This window comes from Cryptomeria japonica, chromosome 9, assembly GCF_030272615.1.
Source record: "Cryptomeria japonica chromosome 9, Sugi_1.0, whole genome shotgun sequence".
Lineage (NCBI taxonomy): Eukaryota > Viridiplantae > Streptophyta > Pinopsida > Cupressales > Cupressaceae > Cryptomeria > Cryptomeria japonica.
In genome coordinates this window covers 240,045,532-240,067,231 of record NC_081413.1, presented here as the reverse complement: position 1 = coordinate 240,067,231, position 21,700 = coordinate 240,045,532, and the positions used below count along the sequence as shown (strand labels likewise).

The window sequence follows — 21,700 nt, the reverse complement described above, 5'->3', positions numbered from 1 at the left end:
GAGTAGGCAATTTCATAGTTTGGTGTCTAACTCATAATCAGCTATCTATCTATAAATAAAAGTAACCACAATTTGTGTGTTTGGACTTGATTCGGATTTAGTAAACCAAAACTTTTTGCAAATTGGCAAAAACTTCAGGAATTTGGGCAATTTGAAAACTACTTAAATTTATATAAAAATATAGTTACAAAATGTATAAGATGACAGTATAAAATGGTGGGAAAATATGTTTTATTAGATTTGCAAACAATAGAGAATAAAATTACATCTCATGCAATTACAACAACCAACTGATAATTGATATGAATTTATGATGATTGTCATTGTATTTTAAAGCACTCAATAGTTCCTTTTTCTTACAATTATGTGTGACTTTCTCCAAACAAACCACCAATGAAAACCTAAAACCAAGGAGAGATTTATTTTGGCACGTGATATCATTAAATACCACAACTTTAATATTGTTGGATTAGGGATTTTGTCAACATTGTGTTACTTTATGATGGAGCGTATTCAAACTATGCCTTATGGGCAAATGTGATATCATTAAATAACACAACTTTAATGATGCTGGATTAGTAATTTTGTCAACATTGTGTTATTTTATCATGTAGCATATTCAAACTGTGCCTTATGGACCAAGTTCCTTTTGGCTTTTAGTATACTAAAATTTCTTAGGCAGTTATTTTCTATAATTCATAACTGGTGTTTCATTTGAACATATCATGAATGCATCTATTTTTGGAATGGCAAATAGGAGAACGAAGGTGCCTCAATACAGAGCTTTGGCATGCTTGTGCTGGGCCACTTGTATCTTTACCTGCTCCTGGGACACGTGTTGTTTATTTTCCTCAAGGACATAGCGAACAGGTGATTTTTCCCACTAACGAGTTATTATTTGTGTTTGTTGGAATTTGATGTGTGCATATGAGCTTTTTGATTACTTTATTGAGACAAAATGAGAAGCGAGTTGTTAAAGAGACATTGGAATGTGACATATGGTGATGAGCTCTTTTATTACGTTCTTGTAACTGAATGAGAAACTAGTTGTTAAAGAGGCAAGTTGGGTTAGCAGCGATTTATACAACTAATTTTCTAATCGAACCATGTAACATTTTCTCCAGTATTCACTACTTATGCATTTGATTTTTTATTAGTAACATAATACAAATGTTTGGGATTTCTACTCCTTGATATCACAAGGAAGAAAAAAAAACTACTGGAAGTGTCAACAAATTATATTATAAAATGTTACTTCATTTTCTCTAACTATTTATCGTATATTCATAATTTCCAAGTTTGGGGCTTTTAGTAATGGAATGAAAGAGAAGTAATACAAGGCACGTCACATCAAAAAAAGTAATAGAATGGGTTTTGGAATGAGATTATATTATAGTAAATGTTAGAAGTACATAGCATCAATCAGCAAGTGGGGATGAATCCTAAGAGGTAAAGGTTTTTTATTACCCTTATATAATATTCTATAAATTGCTTTGATCATAAAGACATATCAATCGGAGAATTTTTTTATAGAGTAAAAATTCCGTACTCAACTTGGACACGAAAGTTGGGAGTTACTCACCAATGAACACATGAACTAATTGTATTACTTAAAACATCTTTTACTAATATTGTAATGGTATGTACATTATTTGTTGATCGATATTTTTTTTAGCTATATAGTCTTCATGTGTGTTTAAAACATGAACATTATATTTTTATATATAAATTTTTATCAAAACCGTGAGACTCAAGATCTGCTCTTTAGCGTTGAATTTCCACACCTTGACAAGTGGCCATTAACCCTTAATTTGATGTTGAAGCTAATACTTCATGTGTGGAGGGCAGAGTTGATGATGCTATTATTGAATTTTATTTTCTCACCTAAATGCCTGCTTTCATGGCCTCTTCATCAATATCTTCTCACCTTAATGTCCATGCCCATTGGCAAGTTGGTGTTGCATTGTTTGGGATTGACGCTAATACTTAATGTGCGGAGGCCAAATTTCATGATTCCATTTCAAAATTTTATGGTCTCACCTAAATGCACATGCTTATTAGTATTTTCACCACAACCTTCTTCTCCTCATACAACACCTACTTGATATTTCTTATCTTCTTGTTTTCCTTGGCTTTTCTTTATTGCACAAATGGTTTTTTACCCATCTCATCTCCACAAGCTTCTTTTTTGATCCTCTCAACTAATCTCTCTTCCTCTTCTATTGTAATGTCCCCATTTTTATGCCATCTTGTTCTACTAGCGTTAGCTAGTTTTTCAAGGTTTTTCGTAGGTTTCCAAATGCACTGGGAGAGTTCCAATGTTCTTGGTGAGCTCAATTCTTTGTTTTAGTGGGTTCCAACAACAATTCTAATATTAAGTGCTTGTTTGACATGGAACTTTTTTGGTTTGTTCTCCTCAATCCTTGAGTTTGAAGAACACTACATGGCACCGATCATTCTAGGTTTTTTGAGTTTGTTTTGTTTGGTCCTCGGAGAATATTGCTATTTATAGTAAGCAATTATTGCATGACATCAATCTTTCTCGGGTTTTTTGGGTTTGTTCTCTTTGGTTCTTAGAGAACATTGTATTCATAGTATGTGCTTGAGTCGGCATCAACTATCATCTTTTAGCTTTAGTTATGTTTCAACATGTTCAGATTTATATTTTGATGTCTTGGTGAGGTTCTTAAAGTGGATATTATTTTAATAATTACACTAAAGCTATAAAGTGACCTTAAATTATTTGTTTTTGTGTTAAATAATAAAGTGCTAAGTGTTGACCCCAAAGTTGGACACCTAGGTTATGGGGGAAATAAAACTCAAGCTGTTTTTAAAAGCTTTTTGAGAGCTTTTTTTGATGGAAATTAACATAGTTACTAGGAGACACGTCTCCTACCCCTGGAGATGGGTCTCGGCTACTGAGATGTGTCTTTGGTACCACAAAGGCTTCTGGAAACTTCTTGATGTATAGGGTGCTTTTGTCAGCCATCTCTGAAGTCTCCCGGCCAGAAATTGACATCTCCTACTAGAAAACTTAGGGCAAAATGTAGCAGAAGGCAAAAAAAAGGAAAGCAAATAAATAAAATAATTTTGCAGCAAAGCAAAGTCATAGGGAAATAACTAATAAGGAAACCGTGTTGCAGGAAGACAAAAATTAATGAAAGTTATAGCAATTGGATCTACTGACAGTGCAAACTTTTTAAGATTCTCAGCCTTCTTTTATAACCTGCCTTGGGAAACTTCTGGAAAATAATTAATTTAAATCACATTATAAAATATTTTACCTTGTCTCCCAAAAGTGGCTTTATTTAAAATATTAAATATTTTAGCATTTTGTCACTTAATAAATAATGAATTAAAGTTTTTATTTATTATACTTTTGTCCGACAACTTAAAATTAATTATTTTCACCTGAAAATGGTACATTACACAAATGTTGTATTCTGCCTGAGAGATTCAAACTGATCTTGAAGTAGTATTTCTTAGTCTAAAATCTGCACATGATCGCTAGTTCTTTCCATGATTTTTGAAGAAGTTTGGAGAGGTTGCTGATTTCATGAAGAAAATACACTTCTTGGCATGAATACCGGGTTTGCAATGTGTTTAAATAAGTCTGATTTCTGATTACTGTTGTTGCATTCTGATTTGATTTGAATTTCCAAGTTGATTTGAAAGAAAGTATATGTTTTTTCTTTGATGAGTCATAGCCGAAGCTGTAATTTAAGCTTTTCTCTGGAGCTAAGAACCAGTTGAGTAGACTCGAACCCAAGACCTCCCATGTAGGAGGCTCGCAGCTAACCGCTATGTCGTGGGGTCATCCCCGAAAAAAAAAAATGTTTAAACTCTATGCATGTAATGTTATTTTCATTGTATGCAACATCATGATCTGAATGAGACATGAAATACAAACACTTCTCTAATTCCTTCTCTTTCTATCACAAAATGCAAAAGAAAAAAATCAGGTTTGTACACTACACAAAGGTTCAAAAAACATCCTTTCTATCACCCAAGAATCAGAACTGACCAAACTCTGATACCAAATGTTTTAAAATAAGAGGTGAACAACAATATGAGAAGCTTCAAATCAACTGTAAATCAGATCTAACAGTGTTTACCTAATGGAAGTAAAATTAGCTATAACAACAAAAGAACACCATCTAAACCTGAACACAACATTGTGATCAAAACTGTAAAACTCCAACATGCAAGCCACCAAAATTGCCAAAACATCCTCCTAGAAATTAGGAAACCCTAATTTTGCCTTTGACTAACCAACGGGTCTTGGGATTGGCCAACAGTCCCCAAAACAAACTAGAGTGGAAAGGGCGAGATTACATAAATATATTAACATTAGCGTGTAAGCTGGTTTCCAATATCATTTTAAATTCATTCAAATTTTATATTTATAAGTCTAAATATTATACTAAGGTTGTGGTAAATAATATTTAGATGGTTTTTAATTTATTAGAATTTTATTTAATTAAAAGAAACTATTTAGATAGTTTTATTTAATATTGTTTCTAATTTGTTGAATTTTTTTAAATTTAAATCTTTTTAAATAAAATTAATAACTATAAATGAAGATTATTCTTTACTAAACTTAATTTATTGGTATATAAAATATTTGTTAAATATATAATATATAGTATTTATGTTAAATTATACTACTAATTATTAATTTGGTTATCTATTAAGTTTAATATTATTTAATATTTATTATTTGATTCAATTTTTTCTTTTTTTATGAATGTCGTATTGAATGATATCTATATTAGAAAGTTTTGAAAAGTAGTTCTATCCATTTTTGATATGGTATTCCTATCATACAATGTTTCATGAATGAATAAGAAGCAAAATGCTATATATCTTTGTCTATTGCAAAAGCTGAATACGAGTGGTGGTACATTTTTCTTGGGTAAGTGATTGGTTTCATGATGAGTAAGAAGCAAAGTGCTATATCTTTGTCTACTGCAAAAGCTGAATACATTGCGGCTGCTAGCAATTGTACTCAGGTGATTTGGATGAAGTAGATGTTGAAGGATATCATAGTTATTTTTGATGAGCCTACTGCTATATATTGTGACAATTCAAGTACTATTAATATTTCTAAGAATCCGGTGTTGCATTCAAAGACCAAGCATATATCAATCAAGTTTCATTTCTTGAGAGAGAAGGTGAATGAGAAGGAAGTTAGATTGGAGTATGTATCTACAAAGGAACAAATTGCAGATATCTTCACGAAGCCTTTGCCTAAAGATACATTTGAGTATCTCAGAGAGAATCTAGGGGTAATTGCCCCACTTGATGAGAACTAAGATACATGGAGCTGCATTAGTTCGGTGGACTTCACAGAGATATCTTATGATCTGGATTGATGAGTGAGGTTGCTACTCAGGGGGAGTAGTCAGTATGTGTTTCAGATGTTCAGAATTGTTAGAGTGTGTGTCATAGGGGGAGAGACTCAAGATTTGTGTTGTATGTGCCTTTTGCATTGATGTCAAAGGGGGAGAGAAGCATGTGAAAAATCCTATGGGGGAGAGAGCTATGTTGAGTTGTGTGCATAATCTTAGGGGGAGATTGTTGGTTGTTGATTTATTTCTTTGTATTGATTGTTTTTCGCATTCATATATTGCCATCAATGCCAAAGGGGGAGATTGTTGGATATTGCTAAGAAGTTTGCTGGAATGATGTGTTGTCATTGATGTCAACATATTCTTCTGTGTATTCCTGTGTTGCAGTTAGAGTAAATGAGTTGGTTTGGCCAGTGTATTGCAGTTGAGCTATTGCAGTTTGATAGGTTTTGAGATATGCATGTTTAGTTGTTTTAGCAGAAGTTTCAATGATCGGTATGTTGATTTGATCGAGCTATGAGGTCTGGTATTATGGTTGATATTCAGTTGTTCGTGTTATTCGGTATTCTGGTTTGTTCTCCGCATCGCTTTGGAATTGCATTATCTTGGTTTGCGGATTTGGCAGAGTGTTTGGGACGTTCATATGTGTCTTCAATTTAGATGGTTCGTGATTTGGAAGTTCGCAAGTGATTCTTTCAGTTTGACACTCAGTTCAGCATGTGTTCTTGAGGTTTGGTATATTGATGATGGAGATTCTAGTAAGTGGTGATGTTGCGGTTGTTTCTGCTATGATTCACATTCCTTGTGGATGTTTCTAGATCGGGTCCTATCCGTGTTGATGGTCTGCATTGATCGTTGTGCGCGTTATTGATCATTTTCTTGATCCGGTGGTGTTCTTTGTGTTATGCGACATTCTTGGTGATTGTAGCGTGTTGTGGATGTTCGAGGCGTAATTCTTGGCAGTGTTTCTTGGTTGCGGTATTAATTTGGGTCCAAACTACATTTTAGCTGACATTGTTTTGGTCAGCATGTGTTGTAGCGTGTGAGGTTATTATTTTGTAATTTTTGTTGAGGGTTTAGCCGACTTTGAAATATAGGTTGATGATTTGTATAAATATATGTAATAGTCATTTGTGAGATGTATTTGCATGTGCGAATATTGATTTGATCTTTTAGTAGCAAAGGAGAAGTGCAAAAGAATGCGAAGAAGTGGAAAGGGCAAAGTTTGAGTATCTGTGCTTAACTGGAATTGTAATCAGGCATTGGGAGATGCTATTTCATCAGTTCTTGTAATCCGAACTTTGTAAGACAGCGAGTCTTCCTCAGGGTTGTAGCCCTTCTTGTGATTTGAGCATTGAGCTCTAGGCAGTGTGCTTGAATGCATGTGCATTTCCCACTGTAATATTTACATTTACTCGTAACAGGGTATTATCTCATTCTGGGTAGGTTCGCACCGTGGTTTTTCCCTTAACTGGGTTTTCCATGTCAAAATCTTGGTGTTATGTGTGTTATTGATGTGGTGATGGTTTATGTTTTCATTGCTAATAATCAGATCTAAATTTAAGTTTGAATTGTACTGAGTTTGTGAGAAAATTGTTTCACACCCCCCCTCTCAGTTTGCTGCATTGTTGCCAACAATGGATGGGTTTCTTGTACGCACAATCATGTCAGATCTGTGCACTTCCCTACCTTCCCGGATTGGCATTCCTCTACGTAGGGCATGGTCAAGGCTTCCCCTCTTTGATCATTAGTCTCTTCCTTGCGACCATTTTACTATTTATAGGCTATTAAGCCTCATTGGAAATGTTCTCTCCTTGCTAGTTTGAGCTACTATTTGCTCTTTCATTTCTCTTGAAGATTTGTACATTTTCTTGCGTTTCTGCAACTATAAGTTTGGCCATTGGCTTGAGAATGAATTGAAATCGTCATTCTTGCCTCTTCAAGTTATGCATGTTGTGTATGTTTCCTTACCTTCATTATAAGTGTATATTTTGTGGCTTTTTCTCGTGTATATGTTGTGTTAACTTGTTTCTGAGTGGGACTTGTGGGAAACCTTCTCCCCTATGACATTCATCAAATTCTAATCTCCATACATGCGTTTGGGGTCATTCATGCAATTGAAGTTTGTGCATCTCTAGGGTATTTCGATTGGTTCTTTGTGTCATTCCGGGGTGGGGAGAGGAACATTTCTTTTCTTGGTGCATCACCTCCTTTCATTTGAGCATTTCCTTCTTCTCTTTTCCATTGCAAGTTGTTAGGATAGGTTTAAAGGTGGAATTTGGAGTGTTGAGTTGGTTCAACACCTGCACTTGGATTGAGAAGGAAGCTGGTCTTCTCCGGAGATTCAATCCCATTGCGCAAGGTCCCACACTTCGGGGTTGTTTCCATGTTTCACGAGGTTGTTGAGTTGATAGCTCAACAAGGGTGCAAACTTTTGTCACAACAAGTGCCAAGAGGACATGTCACATGGTAATTGTTTGACTAATGATTGGCCAAGAGCATTAGCAAGAGTAAAGATTGATGTCAAATTGTTTGCTAGAACGAAGAAATTTTGAGCATCTAAACTGCAAGGAAAAAGTTGGACACAAGGGCACTAAAGAAAGTAGGAAAAGATATTGGATGGTAATTATTTGATAAAACCCCAAAACCACTAAACTAAGAGTTTGTGGTAATCATTTGACAAAATGTTAAACTAGGAATACATATGTTATATAATTGATAGGACGACTTAAGGAAGAAGGATTTAATCAACTCACATATTCAAGGGAAGCACCATATCATTGGAAAAATGGAATCTAAAGAAAGGGGCCTATTTTAAAAATCATGTAATGAAAATTGTCATTCATTACATTGAAAATATGAAAATTTAAATTGAACATAGAGGTTGGGCTCCCAAGGAAGTTGTTGATAGAGCATCAAAGAAGGGGTTTTAGTACAATTCTGACTTACAAGGAGAAGATTTCTTATGAGATTCTTAGGAGAGTGAAAGTGCTCAACTGTTGTTTGCTTCACAAACTTATATTCAAGCCTCTATGTAACTCAAAATGTAATATCCCATTCCAAGGAGTAGCCAAATGTGACACATTTAGCTTATTTAATACTGGTAGGCTAATTTTGGTTTAAATCAGCGAATATATTATTTAATTAAATAAGTTGGTCAATAAAGCAAATTTTATGGATGGCTTCAATTAATTTTATAAAGTGACTTAAGTGAACTAAAAAGGGAAAATTAAAAGTCTCTACACTTTACTGAAAGATTTTCAGCAGGAAATTAAAAGGTCCTTTCGAGAAAGCTCCATGTGAAAATATAAAAAAAGGATTTGAGAGCTCATTTGCTCATGCATGCTTATTTTTCTCTATTGTGGAGTTTGGAGGTTCTTGTTGGAGAAAACTATAGGATGAAAACCCTAAGGGAATCAATTTTGGTAGTGACAGATCTACCCTAGCTGATTGTACGTTGGATCACACAAATTTTACATAGGGATTCAATGATTGAAGATTCGGTAATTTGTGAGGTTTGCAGGCAAGACATATTTTCAAAAAGATTTACAAGAAAGATGACGAATGCCTTTGTTAATGACTACAAAGAAATTATAGGACCAATAACGTTGGGCAATTGCTACTGCTGTCTGCTTCAAGTTAGATGCTAGGAAAGGAATGATTGTGTTGGCATGTTGGTCTTGGTTGGGCATTGAACTTATCTATTGCCTCACATGGAGTTAGAGTGGGTCAAAGAGTCTATTTTGGCTACCATTTTCAGGCCAAGTTGCCTTCATTCTAAGCACCAAACTCATGAGACCAAAGTTGCTGGGTGTTTCATTTTATGGTGCCGGGCGAGTAAATATTTGAAGATAGGTGTTCCTTTTTGGGACAGATTTGGATGTCTCCACTATAACATGCTGGCCATTGGTATGTGAGGAACATCTGGGAGGTTTGGAAGAGAGCCAAGGTGAAGCTTAGGTTGGTCGTGAGGTGAGAAGTTTATTCCAAGAGTCAATGCAGCTGTAACAAGGGCATTTGCAAGCAGATTTGTATTATCACTCATGAGATGATTTCAAGGGTTAAGCATTGCAATAAAACACATAAGTTTTTTATTATTCATTTGGAAGGCTTGCCACTAGATTTATCGAATCTTTAGTTTTAGATATTGTAAAAGTTGCATTATTGAGTTGTGCACTTGGTTGCCAGCAAGCATTACTTTATAATATCATTCTAACCCTTTCGCTATGTAGGTTGTTTCTTTGGAAAGTACAAATAGAGCCATTTTTTCTAGTGACTACATTGCACAATGTTGGAATGATTATTAAATGAGTTATGAATCATTATAGTTTAACTCAAAAAAGCATTAGTTGGGAAAAAATCTTGACTGATCGCAATTAATCTGCAATTGTTAGGGCCGCCAATTTTTTTGGCCGATTTTTTCCCCAAAAAACTCGGGGAAAAATTGTGCAACGATTTTCCACAATATTTTGCCAAAAAATCGCGAATAAATCGAGCACTTAATTGTGATGTAATCAGTAAAAAATCGTCACCCAAAAAAGTGCCACAACAACTGTAAAACCTGTGAAAATCCGAAAAAAAATGCTGTGAAAACGTTATAAATCAGACCGCGAGGGTTACAATTCATTCTGGTATTATTCAAATATAGAGAAAGCCCTTCCTTCAACTTTACGAAAGAAAATAGGAGAGTGCTGATTAATATTTGTAAAAATTATTTATTAAGAACAAAATTATTAAATAACAAATTTTTTAGGTTATCATTGTGAGTATCTATTTGACCCATGCTCGGCTGCATTTAAATCTCTAAAAATGAAGATCCTGGTAAGCAACGTGCACAAAATTGTGAGCTTGCACGCACTATCAAATGTTTGAGCCAAAACGTAACTGATAGAAAATGAAGATTCTATATCGATGAAGTTTTTATTTCCCCATGAAAATTGAAAATGTATTTGTTATGTATTGTGTGGGTGAAAAAAATTATGAATGTTTGAGGGCTTCCATTATTCATGGCGGGCATCAAGTATTGAAGTACAATTTTTTTTTGGATCCTGTGGGTGCAAAAATTTATGAACATATTTTCACTATTTTGTGTCCAAAATGTTTCTGAATTTAGTGCTTCGAAAATTTATGTTTGTTGATGTATTTGCATTAAATACTTTCTTTTAATAATTTTTTTTTTTGACGCGAATGTCTCATCTTTCGAAAATATTTGTTGTTAAGAATAGAAAAAAAATTATTGTTTCTTTAATTTTATTTAATAATTTATTTGAGAAAATTATTTAAAATATATTATTGAATATAGGAAAATTAAAATTTTTGTGGAATTAAATAAATTAACATAAATTAATAATTATTTAATAATATACTGTAATTATTTAATAATTTATAATTTATTGTAATGTTTATAATTGACTATAACTATTTAATAAATTAGAAAGTTATATTAAAAACTTTGGATAATTTACTGTAATTATTTAATTATTTAGAATACATTAATATGCTATAATTTTTAATTTACTGTAATCATATATAATTATTTAATAATTATTAATTTTAAATTTTTAAATAGTTTTTGAATGTTTTTCTTCAATTTTTTTTACATTTTTTTATAAATCCGATTTTTTCACGATTTTTTTTCCAATTTTTTCAAAAAATCTTATACTTTTCATTTGCTGATTAATTCCTTAAACGATTAATGCTTCTTTGGTTTAACTATCTAACCCAAACAAAATTCATTGGACAAAAATTCACCATCCTTAATAAATCCAAAATTTTTTGCTATTGCATGCTATGCATACGGAGCTGACTTGACTTAAAGAGAGATTTCCTTGGTAACTCAATGCTAAGAATCCTCTTTCTAAGACTAACTACTAGGATTTGAAATCGATCTCTTGCCTTACGCTATATAGATTTAACAAATTATTTTCAGTTTCACAATAACAACATCATATTTGTAGTGGATCTGTCCTACTTTTTATTCTATAGAATGATTACAATCATGAAAAATATTGGTGTGAGGATGCTACCTTTTATATTATTTAAAGTTTAAAAATTACATAGTCATTCTTATTGTGGAAAAATACATTCCTGGAGGATGAAAGATAATTTTTATGTTGACTCTCCATATGTCCCTTTGACAGTGGTAATGCTTAATGAGGGTGTCCTTATGCTAGATTTAAATTTTTTTCTCATGGGGCATACCAACAGGCTTTCTAGAGGAACCAAATGAACACAAAGATGCTACAGACTCAATACATAAGGAAGAAACTGAATGGAAGTAAATTGAATGAGATTCAAGATGGATCAAGAAACAATGAAGATTAGTAATAAACGAAGGTCCCTTTCTGAGGAACGATTAGCTAGATTCATCTAGTACTAATTAGTAACGAGGTGACTGAAGTTTCTAATACCATCAATATGTGAAATGAAAGAGGTGTAGAAGTAATGATTCTAGGATGTGTGACAATCTTACTTATTAACTCTATTCAGTACGAAATAAAAACCCTTTTTTATAGTAGTTTCAGATGTAGAATTTCCCAATGTTTTTCCATTTTTAGAAGGATATGTGTTGCATGTCTTTGAGATTTATGTTATTGTTTATTAGCATTCAGAAGCATATACCTTGACATGAAATTTTATGGATTTTTTAGTTTCTACGCTGTTTCTTTGAACATTACATTAGCTTATCATGTGGCTATCTTTGCCCCCGAAAAAGGAAGTTCCAAAGTGTTTTTTTGCCTTTGATTTGTCTTATTTTATTTTTTCTTGCTTTATTACAATCTTCTGAGGTTGTGATATCAGGTAGCTGCATCAACAAACAAAAAGATTGATGGTGACATACCCAACTATCCAAATCTGGCACCTGAACTAATCTGTCAGCTTCACAATGTTACTATGCATGTGAGTGTGGTCTCTTCCTTTATGCTTTTGGACATATATTAAGTGTTTACATTCTGATGCCTTAAAACTATCAAAGATCAGGCAGATATCGAGACAGATGAAGTATATGCTCAAATGACCCTACAGCCATTGAACCAGGTAAATTGTTTGGGAACTTATCCGTTCGCGATGATTCCATCTTTTTGTGCAAATTGTCTTTGAACCAATTTTTATATTTGCAATACTCTGAGTTTGAATGTTGTGCAGCAAGAGCAAAAGGGATCATATTTAGTTCCTGATTCTGATACTCCCAGCCGGCAGCCAACTAATTACTTCTGCAAGACACTCACTCCCAGTGATACTAGTACTCACGGTGGATTTTCAATTCCACGTCGTGCAGCTGAGAAAGTGTTTCCTCCACTTGTGTGCACCCTGGTCCTCTTAACCATTGTTCTTTGTCTTCTCTAAACATATATTTCTATATATTAAGTAACATGGCAAGGTGGTAACAAAAAGAATTGGTAGGGAATGTGGATTGGTTGAAAGAATAAGCAAGATATTTTCTTTTTTTCTTTGGTGATCAGTCTTGTAGGTAGGTATAGAGAGACATAATTGGTTTCTATCTCTTTTTATGCAGGATTTCTCTCAGCAGCCACCTGCCCAAGAGATAGTTGCAAGAGATCTCCATGAAAATGAATGGAAATTTCGGCATATATATCGGGGTGAGTTTTATTTTTAGGGTTTAATCCTTCAAACATTTGAATTTTTTATCAACTGGTAATTGATATATAAATGATTGTGACCATAAATTGTTACGGAAAACAACATACAAACAACAATTGGGAACTCACAATACAATGCTATAATGCATGAAATAGATGGTATGGATGTTTGCAAAAGGTACAACTTGATTCTGGCAGGTGCAACTTGTTTAAAGGCTGAATGAAGATTGAATTTATTAATGCAAATAGTAATGTTTCTAATCATAATGATAGGGCACTGTAGTAGTATCACTAAAGTTGTAGGTACAGAATGGTAGTATAGTGGTACTGTAGTGACATTGTTGCAATACTGTGGTGGCACTTTAATGGTAGCACTGTAGCTGTGGTGCTGTAGCAAACTGAAAACTGGAAATAAGTTGCAATCTTCATTGCACTATTGTGATTCTTTGGTGAAAGTGCTTCAAATCACAAAGGGTTTTTGTCTTATGCTCTATCTTGGAAGCTAAGACTGTTTGTGTTCTTCGAATTCTTGCATTTCAATTGTTTTCATCCTTTGGAGAAATAGACGAACACAAATGCTCAAACTACAAGATAGAAAGGGGGTTTTGATTTCATAAATTGGATGATCTCCTTATGAATGAGTGCCTGTCTTTTGAAGACTCCTTTTTGGCACCAATATTCTAGACTCCCCTTTTCCCTTAATAGCGCCCATCAAAAAATATTTTAATAAAATATTACAAAATGCCTTATTATGCTCCATTTAGATGACCCACTTTATTTAACTAATAATATTTTTTAAATTGTCCTTTTACAATGTTTTTTAAGTAATATTTCTAAAACAAAATTAAGACATTATCATTAAAATATTTCTCCAACTTTATCTTTTAGCCTACGAGAAATAAAGAAATGGGTCCTCAAATGATTTAACTAGATAGGGGGACATTACACATCTCAACTCCAAGTTTTTTTTCTGCGATAGCTTCATAGATGCAAATGGGTAGGTTACGGAGGACCTCTCAACATACATTGACAAGATTAAATTTGAGGTTGAGGTGAGAGATCTCATCATTTCAGGGTTGCAGAATTATAAGAAAGCTAGGGGGTAGCTTTTTTCTTCTCTATTTATGCAAGGAAGATCCGCCTAGACACTAGGCAAGAAAGATTGAAACCATATATCTTACAAGTTAGAAATTACAATTAGTAAAATATTGTTTCCTTATGAACTCTTGAGTATTTTATTTGCAAGTCCTTGGTGGGTAGATTTGGGTTGGAAATGCCCTAAATCTTCAAAGATAACTCTTTGAATTTTGTCTCAGCCTTCTAGCTCTTCTAGTTGTTAGCACAACTATATTTTTTTTGACACCATTTATATCAAGAAGCATAATAAGTTGACTCAACAATGCCCTGCTAACCTCATTTTTGTACGATACAAACTTTGGCTTTGCAGAAAAATGGGGAAGGACAAAACAGAGCAGCTTATTGATTTGGATAAGATCAATTCCTATAGTGATTGAATAGTATAGGATGAGGAGCTGTCCTTGTTTATAGGTGTATTGGGGTGTAATTTGGAATTGGGGTTTCACCAATTTGATAATAAAACTACTAACAAGCCAAATCAGCCAACACATTGAAAGAGTGGTGAATCGAATAGATCTAGCCACAATCCAAATAGGGAAAGGGCTGAAATTCTGATTAGATTCATTGGTTATTGTGAGTTACCCTCTTTCGTTGTTGAAATTGGAAAGTAATTGTGAAATTTGTGTAAAACAATGAATAATTGAAGCAACTTGTCGAAAACAGAATACTATAGATATCCCACGGAACCGCAAATTGAGATCTGGGCAAAATAAGATGTTTGGAACATGTTTCCAAAAGTTCGGCTTGATTTTTCAGGATCGGGTAGTATAGATTTGCCCTGGTCCTCCGAATTCGCTCCGTCGAAAGCTGAACCTGTTAGTTGTCATCAACTTTGTTGGAATCCCTGAGTACAACTCATGAGGTTGTTCCCTACACACAGAAAGAGAAGAAAGATGTTATGGATAAGGGTTTGCCTTAATTCAAACGCCGGTTTAGTAATTAACATTGAAATTGAAATAGTAATTGAAATGGAAATTGCAGCAACATGTTGTTTTCCCCCGAGGGGTGTGTGTTCAATAGTGCATAACAGTACATAAATGTAGGAAATGTGACAGTATGCAGCAACCTGGTTGCAAGCTCGACACTGAATCATCGATCGTCCTTTGGCATCATATTGCATTCGACTACGGTTATTGTTATTATTATTGTTGCCTCTTCCTCCCCTTCGGTTACCTCTGCAACCGCCAGATGATGCTGTGGTGTTGACTTGAGGCTGGGATGTGTCTGTTGTAGTGGAGGGTGACGACTGCTCCTGGGTGAAGAGCGCTTGATTCCCATTGTGTCTTCATGTTGTAGGGAGATTCTTTGGTGGAGTGTCCCAACACTTGGCAAATGTCGTAGAAGGCCTTTTTAGGACAGGATCCTTTTGTATGACCTTCCTCCTTACATTCCGCGCACCACACTTACTCGTTCTTGCTTGTGCTTCCCTTCATGCGTTTGAATTCCTTCATTATGCGATGCATATCCTTCTGGAGGGCCTGCACCTTCTTGCTCGACCCCTCGTCGCTGCTACTACCCTCGGAGGAGTCCTCCTCCCTAGAGGATTTGTCTTCTTCTTCCTAGATGTCTTTCCTTCACTTTCCAGGTCCATTGCTCGGTTATAGGCATCTTCGTAGGAGGTGGGTGGTACAATTTTCATTTTCCTTCTGAGTGATGACTTCAAACCCTCCACAAACCACCTTTTCTTCAATCCATCATCGGGCTGGTTGTTCATTTTTCCTAGCAATTCCTTCAGGCGTCGATTATGTGCTCGGATGGTCTCACTTTTCCCTTGCTTGGTACTCAGGATTTTTGCCATGATTTCGTTGTCGTCTCTGAGAAGTCGAAACTCTGTTTTGAAGGCTTTGTGTAATTCATCCCAAGTTGTTAGCTTAGTTTTATTAGTATCCGAGTACCAATCGATGGCTACTCCTCGTAGGGTGGTGGGGAATTGCACCACCCATTCCGCCCTATCGGTCACGCCATTGGCCGACCAGATTATTTCACATGTACGACAATGCCGTATCGGGTCTTCCTTCCCGTCTCCATTCAACTTAGGCAAGTTTTGCCGATTCACCATCACGTTCCTTGGCGGCGGCCCAGTTTGCCTTCCGGAACTCGAACTTGACCCTCCAGGAACTCCTCCTCCAGACACTGGTCCTCCAAGAGGTACTCCACCGAGATTTGGTCCGTTGGGTCCCACCAAGTTGCTCTGACTACCAGGGTGTGATGAGCCTAAACCGAACAAATTGCTTCTCCTACCGTGACCTTGTGTCCTTCCGACACCTTCGGTCGCACTGGTATCCTCTGCCTCTGTGTTCTCGGTCTTTGTCTCCTCTTCCCTCCTAGTCTCGGCACCTTTGTATGGCATGTACGGCTCTACCGTACTCCCGTTACCATTCTCTTCCAATGTCAAGGAAAGGTCCTCCAACCACTTTCTAGTGGTTTCTATTAGTACAGAAACTTGGCCCTCAACACCCGAGCCATCATTGCCAGTTGTGCTTTCTTTAGCAACTTTCTTCAGTCGTCGTCGATGTTCTGCTTCTTGTTCTAACCTCAGCGTCCTTGTGGCTGCCTCGTGCCCGTCTTCTTTCTCCTTTAGCACACGGTTTCTATCCTTATTTAGCATCACGGGCATCAATTCCTTCTTTCCGTGGGGTTGAAGGTTCGTCGACGGCTTTCGTCACGTTCCTCCTCTCATTGACTCCTTTATTCAAATTGCTGCAAAATTTGTTGTCGACGGGTCCTGCGGTAGGTTTCTTCCCGACGAGTTTGGAGAGCAAGGAATGCCTATGCCAACAAGCTAGGCAAGTTGTTCATCAATTGATGTACGACTGGACTTACGCCAAGGGCACTCCACACTGCGCTCTCAGGGACGTCCTCGGTCATGGCCTCCCTCCGTACGTAAGTTTTGATGGATGCCTGTAGGATGCAGGTGAAATCCCTTGTCAATGCTCCCTCTCCTTCGAAAACTCCTTTGGCTCTTCCTCGGGATTGCTACTGGTCCCCTGGCTCACTGGTTGCCCCATTATTGTCGTGCCATGTAGTATGTTCCCGTCATTCCAAGTTTAATTTGGCAACGGCGCCAGATGTTTTCCCGCGAAGGGTGTGTGTGTTCAACAGTACAAAAATGTAGGAAATGTGACAGTATACAACAATGCAAGTAAATAGAAGAACTTAGATGTATGTATTCATTAACGCCAAATGCTAGTACATTCAAAACATAGCTTTCTTCGACAATATCTCCTCCTTGAAATAGGAAACCAAGTACATATATATAGGTGTTGGTACAGGTTGTCCGATGCCAACTGCCGACAACTGTCACATAACCACCGACCTTTAACACACATAACATTCTATTTACAATATGACATAATTACCCAACAACACATGCTTTCCTTTTGAGGGAAAGGCTAGATCTGAAACAAAATGCTTGTATTTGAAATATAAACCTTGATGAAGTATTGTTTGATCCTCATGCAAGGGCTTTAGAATGTACTCGAACAAGGTTGATCATGGATGCCTTCTTGAATGTATAAACATGACTTCTCTTCTTCTCCAATGCTTGATGAATGACTGATTGGAGAGCAAGGAACGCCTATGCCAACAAGCTAGGCAAGTTGTTCATCAATTGATGTATGACTGGACTTACGCCAAGGGCACTCCACACTGCACTCTCAGGGACGTCCTCGGTCGTGGCCTCCCTCCGTACGTAAGTTTCGATGGATGCTTGTAGGATGCAGGTGAAACCCCTTGTCAATGCTCCCTCTCCTTCGAAAACTCCTTTGGCTCTTCCTCGGGATTGCTACTGGTCCCCTGGCTCACTGGTTGCCCCATTATTGTTGTGCCATGTAGTATGTTCCCGTCATTCCAAGTTTAATTTGGCAACAGCGCCAGATGTTTTCCCGCGAAGGGTGTGTGTGTTCAATAGTACAAAAATGTAGGAAATGTGACAGTATACAACAATGCAAGTAAATAGAAGAACTCAGATGTATGTATTCATTAATGCCAAATGCCAGTACATTCAAAACATAGCTTTCTTCAACAATATCTCCTCCCTGAAGTAGGAAACCAAGTACATATATATAGGTGTCGGTACAGGTTGTCCAATGCCAACTGTCGACAACCGTCACATAACCACTGACCCTTAACACACATAACATTCTAATTACAATATGACATAATTACCTGACAACACATGCTTTCCTTTTGAGGGAAAGGCTAGATTTGAAACAAAATGCTTGTAATTGAAATATAAACCTTGATGAAGTATTGTTTGATCCTCATGCAAGGGCTTTAGAATGTATTCAAACAAGGTTGATCATGGATGCCATCTTGAATGTATAAACATGACTTCGCTTCTTCTCCAATGCTTGATGAATGATTGATTGCTTGCTCACTTGAATTGAATTTGCAATTAAGATCATAGAGTTGTTCAATTAAGTTTTCGTTAGGCTTTCAAATGAGAGGGCCAGACCTCATTTTATTCTTGACTGCTTGAAAATCAATTGAATTTCTGGAGTAGGCTGACATGATATCGAATTTCCCACTCATTTGGGATGACCGTTATAAGGACCAAAAGTAGGTCTTGAGTGAGAGGACCAAGGTGTTGTTCCCCCTAGTCTTGACAATCAGGACTCAGGCTTGGAGGGAAGTTAGAGAAGGAGATGAAAATGCAGGTCTATGGATGGTGTGAGTAGAATTAGAACATGCATTAGGCATTGAAAGCCGAAGGGCCAAGGTGAGGTCTAAGTGAGGATTAAATTGTGTGTGGATACAATTTACGATGCTACGAAGGCGTGAAGCTGTTGATTTGGAGAGGCAGACCATGGAAGTTGTGGCTACTAGAGAAACAAGAGAGATTTGGTTGTGTTTGGATGACATTGATGTGGTAGAGGAGAAGTCAATGGCATCTAATAGCAAGGTGGAGATATGAGGACAACCTTCTAGGCCGAGCAAGGAGCCACAGTTGAGTATGAGGACTAGACTATCTCCTCTACTTCGGCTCCCCACTGTCTACCCCCAATTTTTCACTAGAATGGGGAAAAGAAAATTGTAATTTCTTGTAATTTGTAACTTGTCTAGATATGCAATTTATGATGATTTTCAATGACAATGATCATAAATTTATAATAGGTATTAGTTAGATATCGTATTTGCATGATAATGCAATTTTGTACTCTATTAGCATTAAAATCTAATAGAAAATGCTTCTAAGCAATGATTTTATAGACTCACTTGATACACTTTGTAATTAAATTTTGCAAGAAATTTATATTTTAAAAAAAAATTAAGTACTTTTTAAAGCTGCTGAGTTTTGTGGAGTCAAATTTTTTTGGTCTATTGATTTGAAGTTCGCAAACTATCTCATAGATTGTCAACAACAATAAATGTAATGCCTATATGTGGATGAGAAGTCATCAATATATTATACTTGATCATCAGACATAGATCGTAGTTCTAAGCAATGAACAAGAATTTAACAAGGTATATGAGGTGGTAAGGATGATTATAATGTATATTGTGATGCATGCCCTTTATGACATGATATAATTTATCTTTATGTAGCAAAGATGATGGTAATCTCTTGTAGATTGATGATCACACATATACCCTCGAATGGAATTCCTATAAAAAAAATGGACAGAGAAGCTGCAAATATTTTACACAAGATAATCTGTGCTTCTCCATTTTTTTCATATATATAGGATTTGCAGATCCTATATTATAGGAAACAACTCTTCTATAAATATTGAGTTGCTTGTAACAACTCAACATATACCACTATTATGATAACTTACCAAACAAACTGTAACCATCCTTGTGACTAATAATAAAATTAAGTTGTTTGTCAAGAACTTGATATTATGACACTTATTCATAACACAAATTTATATACCCACATATACTCTTATTTCTAACACCTACGTGAACACTAATTTTTATCAATTCTTGGTGAAGTATTATATTCTGACCATTGTTATCCCTCCTTATGGACTTACTTGGTTGGAGCCTTGATATTGGTTTCATCCATAGATACTCTAATTTGGTGCTAATGTGCATGCCTTATGCATGATGTCCAATTTTAGAGTGTGTTGTTAGGGCAATGTCCATAGAATCAATGAGGGGCATGAAGTGGCAAAAATGATGTATAATATATATTACATGTTCACTGATGCATGGCATGACGTGATATCATTGTTTGGTAGTGATGAGAATTTGGTAGATGTAATGTCCCTAGTTATAAGGTGCCTTAAAATACTTTATTTACTGTTTTCTGCTCTTAGTTCAAGGGTTTAGGAAAGCCTCTATTGGAGTCAAATCTGCAAAAACAAGGCCAGAGAGATACTGCAAATTACATTAAGAATTAATGTTATAAATTTATAGAAATGACTGATTAAAGCATAGAGAGATGCATATAACAGAATCAAGAATGGGAACTCATTATTGTGTATTATTATGCAAGGTTAATAGGGTGTTTGGATTTATCTATTCAAGCATGTTCATGTAGGTGTTTTATTCAACAGTTTCCCTACTTGTTATGATCATATAGGGTGTCTTATATAACAGTTTCCCTATTCGTTATGATCATATAGGGTGTCTTATGTAACAGTTCCCCTATTCGTTATGATCATATGGGGTGTCTTATGTAACAGTTCCCCTATTATGATCAAGTAGGGTGTCTTATGCAACAGTTCCCCTACTTCTCATGAATTCATATGCTTGTTCAGGTTTCTTATGAAGAGAATCTTGTTATGTCTATGTATTCTGGTTATTTCACCAGTTAGTTTGTCAATGTCCAATCTTATTTGTCAATATCCAATTATCATTATATATCATTGCTCAGTTAACTGTTATTATTTCAGTATTTTAACATTCCTTAGCAGTCATAGATTTTACTGTTTGCTGAATGAATATCATTAGGATCATGATGGACAAATTTTATGTAATAATGGTTTACAGACTGAAACGAGTTTTCACAGAAATAAATACTATTACTGCAGAATATATTCCTACAGAAGCCTTATACCATTATTCAGAATGGAAATCAAATATAAATATAAATGTAAAGAGATACCATACTTGCAACATGGACAAGTGTTGATGATAGAGGAATCCCATCAGGGATGAGTCAGTCAAATAGAATTCATGCCAGAAGATGGTCAAATGCCAGGCATGACCCTCCCTGTGGCACAGATTGTGTTTTTTTCCAGAATCTATATCCCTTATATTTTCACGAACCCTTTATTTATCCCCCTCCATGTCTATTGGAATAGTTTGGAGTGGTGGTGACTCTCTGAAAAGTCACCGCCCACTTCTTTCCCAAACGGTTAATTACGAATACACGTTAAGCTTATAATATTCGATAATTGGTACAAATCAATAATTGTTGAATACTACTTTATTATTATTTTCTTTTAAGGATATTTAATAATTAGTGCAAACTAGTAATCATTGAATAATATTTTATTATATTTTTCTTTAAGGATACATTAATCTGTATACTGTCAGAAAATTGAGGGGACATGACAGTAGAGGAGTTTGTGAAGATTTTAAAACAGTCCGAGATAATAGTGATGACAGATTTACATAGCAGATCTAAATTCCACACACTATAATTATCAACATAAT

General features: G+C 35.6%; 1 protein-coding gene across 2 annotated transcripts in view; it reads left to right on the top strand.

Moving 5' to 3' along the window:
- Positions 1-21,700, top strand: part of LOC131037169 (auxin response factor 12) — a 172,570-nt gene that overhangs the window by 39,607 nt on the left and 111,263 nt on the right. For both annotated transcript variants that reach the window (XM_057969240.2, XM_057969239.2), the window contains exons 2-6: positions 758-870; positions 12,153-12,251; positions 12,333-12,389; positions 12,498-12,653; positions 12,868-12,952. In XM_057969240.2, the coding sequence (XP_057825223.2) occupies positions 758-870; positions 12,153-12,251; positions 12,333-12,389; positions 12,498-12,653; positions 12,868-12,952 (510 nt within the window). The remainder of the gene's footprint in view (positions 1-757; positions 871-12,152; positions 12,252-12,332; positions 12,390-12,497; positions 12,654-12,867; positions 12,953-21,700) is intronic.